Source organism: Bombus bifarius, unplaced genomic scaffold (genome assembly GCF_011952205.1).
Source record: "Bombus bifarius isolate JDL3187 unplaced genomic scaffold, Bbif_JDL3187 scf7180000009778_frag, whole genome shotgun sequence".
NCBI lineage: Eukaryota > Metazoa > Arthropoda > Insecta > Hymenoptera > Apidae > Bombus > Bombus bifarius.
This window is the reverse complement of record NW_022885332.1, coordinates 4,895-7,140: the sequence shown is the minus strand read 5'-3', so window position 1 is coordinate 7,140 and position 2,246 is coordinate 4,895. Positions and strand designations below refer to the sequence as shown.

The following is a 2,246-nucleotide window of genomic DNA, read 5'->3' as shown; positions in this document are numbered from 1 at the left end:
GCGTTGTAATCTACTCCTATCTATATTTTCAAACATTTCAGTTAAATCTGGTGTGCACATTCTTCTATCAAAGAATTTATAGACTGCTTTCTTCGGAATTTATCGTTGCATTGCAAGTTCATTTTCGCGTAGGTATGCTAAAATTGATAAAAATTCGAGTACTCCATGCATTATAATGTTTATTAACTCATTAAGTAAAACAACACTTACATTGCGCCTAATGTGGAATTGTACGCCTTGGTCTGGCTTCATCGTCCGATGTGTCGTCGTCAGGTTTACTGTGCAAAACAGAAGTGGACCTTACTGTTTGGAGCTATATTTTGGATAAAATATCGAATGAATAATAGCTTGTGTTTTTATAACAGAAGAATACTTTGATACTGTTTGTAATGTTACCTGCGATGTCATCATCTGAGTCTCCTTCTTTTGTTTCGCTAATAAGATTTTTTTGCTTTTTCGACAGATCTTCGTGCCAGTTTTTGAACAATGGCTTTTTCTGAAATTTTTTCTTTTTCAAAGGCCTCGATTCTCCTTCTTACGGGCACATTTTTCTTCATTTCATTTTGAATGTCCTGTTTCGTCATGTTTCTATTAGACATTTCCCTTTCACGGGATGGCTCATCTTCTGCGAATAATTCTTCGAACTCGGTGAGTCCAATCGCTTGATTCAGCTGCTGAACCTCCTCCTGCAGACTTATTGGCGACCGTGATGTAAATTTAGGTTCATTATTTTTTCCTATACTACTAGCCAAGTTTTTATTAATTACTACCGTTTCGTTTGATTTTATTGGTGATAAAGGTTCTACAATTGCGGTAGCGTCCATCATCTTCTGCGTATAAGTAGAATTGATGTCCATCGTGGAATTCATAAGAGGAGTAAATTTCTCAAGTGCATCCTCGCACATTGAAGGATCTTCAATATCATTTCTTGCTGATGGAATTACTGTATCATCAATAATATTAGAATATTTACCCTTCGTGTTTTCACTCCGTGAAAAAGTTCTCTTTATATTACTATCTCTTGTTGTCATTGAAGACTTTAATGGTTCAATCCTTTCTGGCTGTATTGCATCTTCTTTTGAAATTGTTTCGCTTAAAACATTCTTTTTTGTTTTACTATGTTTTGTAGGACCTTTTGTGTTTTTTTCATCTGAACTACTTCTAGCACTTTCCTTTTTTTTAGGTCGGCCTCCACGTTTCCTCTAAAAATTTAGAATATATTTAACAACGTTATAGTAGTATTTATATACACAATGTACATACAATTATATAAGCAATTAGATTTTGACGTATTAATTAACCGATATCAAACATTATTGGGTACTACATATAAGGGTTAGTATTGATTAGTAACATAAGATAAGATAAGATTAGTAACATAAGATTAAAAGTATTAAATTTCATCATAATATGACACAAACATTTACATTACTGTCATCATCAAGAGATAGCCTTCGTAATTTTGTAACAAGTGACGTTGACTGCTGCTTTTTAATATTAATTGCAGCTTTTATTGCAGCCTTTCTTTTTGTTCGGTCAATTGTTGTTTCCAGCACATCCCCAGTTTTTACATCTTTATTTTCTGTTTTATCATGTACTGCTGAATCTGTTACTGTATTGTCAATATTGATAATATCATTTTCTGGGATAGTCTCTTTACGGCGATAACCTTTTTTCTTCAAAACTTTTGGGCCTCTTTGTAGTTGAAGGGCCAGGGACTGATTGTGGTATTTTAGCAATTAAACCATGTAAATAATCCAGAGTGTCTTCAAGCTGGTTGTTAATATATTTTTTAACATCCAAGGAATAATTATGTATATTCGATATATTTTTGGTAATCATTTCTTTAATCTCCTTCTTTGATCCAGTATCCATATTTAAAATCTACGAATAAATGATATATATTTAATATATACATTAAACTATACTTTTTAATAATACATACCATAATTTAATATTATGGTTGAAATTATGACGTATATAGCAATTAATACATACACATGTGTTTAGTTCTATTAACTTAGAAGCACATGTAAATTAAAAAAAAATATATATATATATGAAACAATAATAAAATAATGAGGTAACATTGAGAATAGAATCTAGTTTAATTACACATATATACCCTTTTAATAATTCCGTTCTTATAAATTTTATTAAATTTACAGTGAAGCTTACAATTACACTAATGCCAATGAATATTAACGTATGCGTTTATTATTACACTAAATAAAAATGAAAGTAAT

General features: G+C 30.9%; 1 protein-coding gene across 1 annotated transcript; it reads right to left on the bottom strand.

The window, feature by feature from the left end:
- Positions 1 to 216: 216 nt before the first annotated feature.
- Positions 217 to 1,718, bottom strand: LOC117215719 (the record flags this gene model as incomplete). The annotated part of the gene is made up of 4 exons (XM_033462140.1): positions 217 to 313; positions 397 to 686; positions 771 to 1,202; positions 1,428 to 1,718. Coding segments are annotated over 3 exons (975 nt in total), but the record flags the coding sequence as incomplete, so codon positions are not given.
- Positions 1,719 to 2,246: the final 528 nt, after the last annotated feature.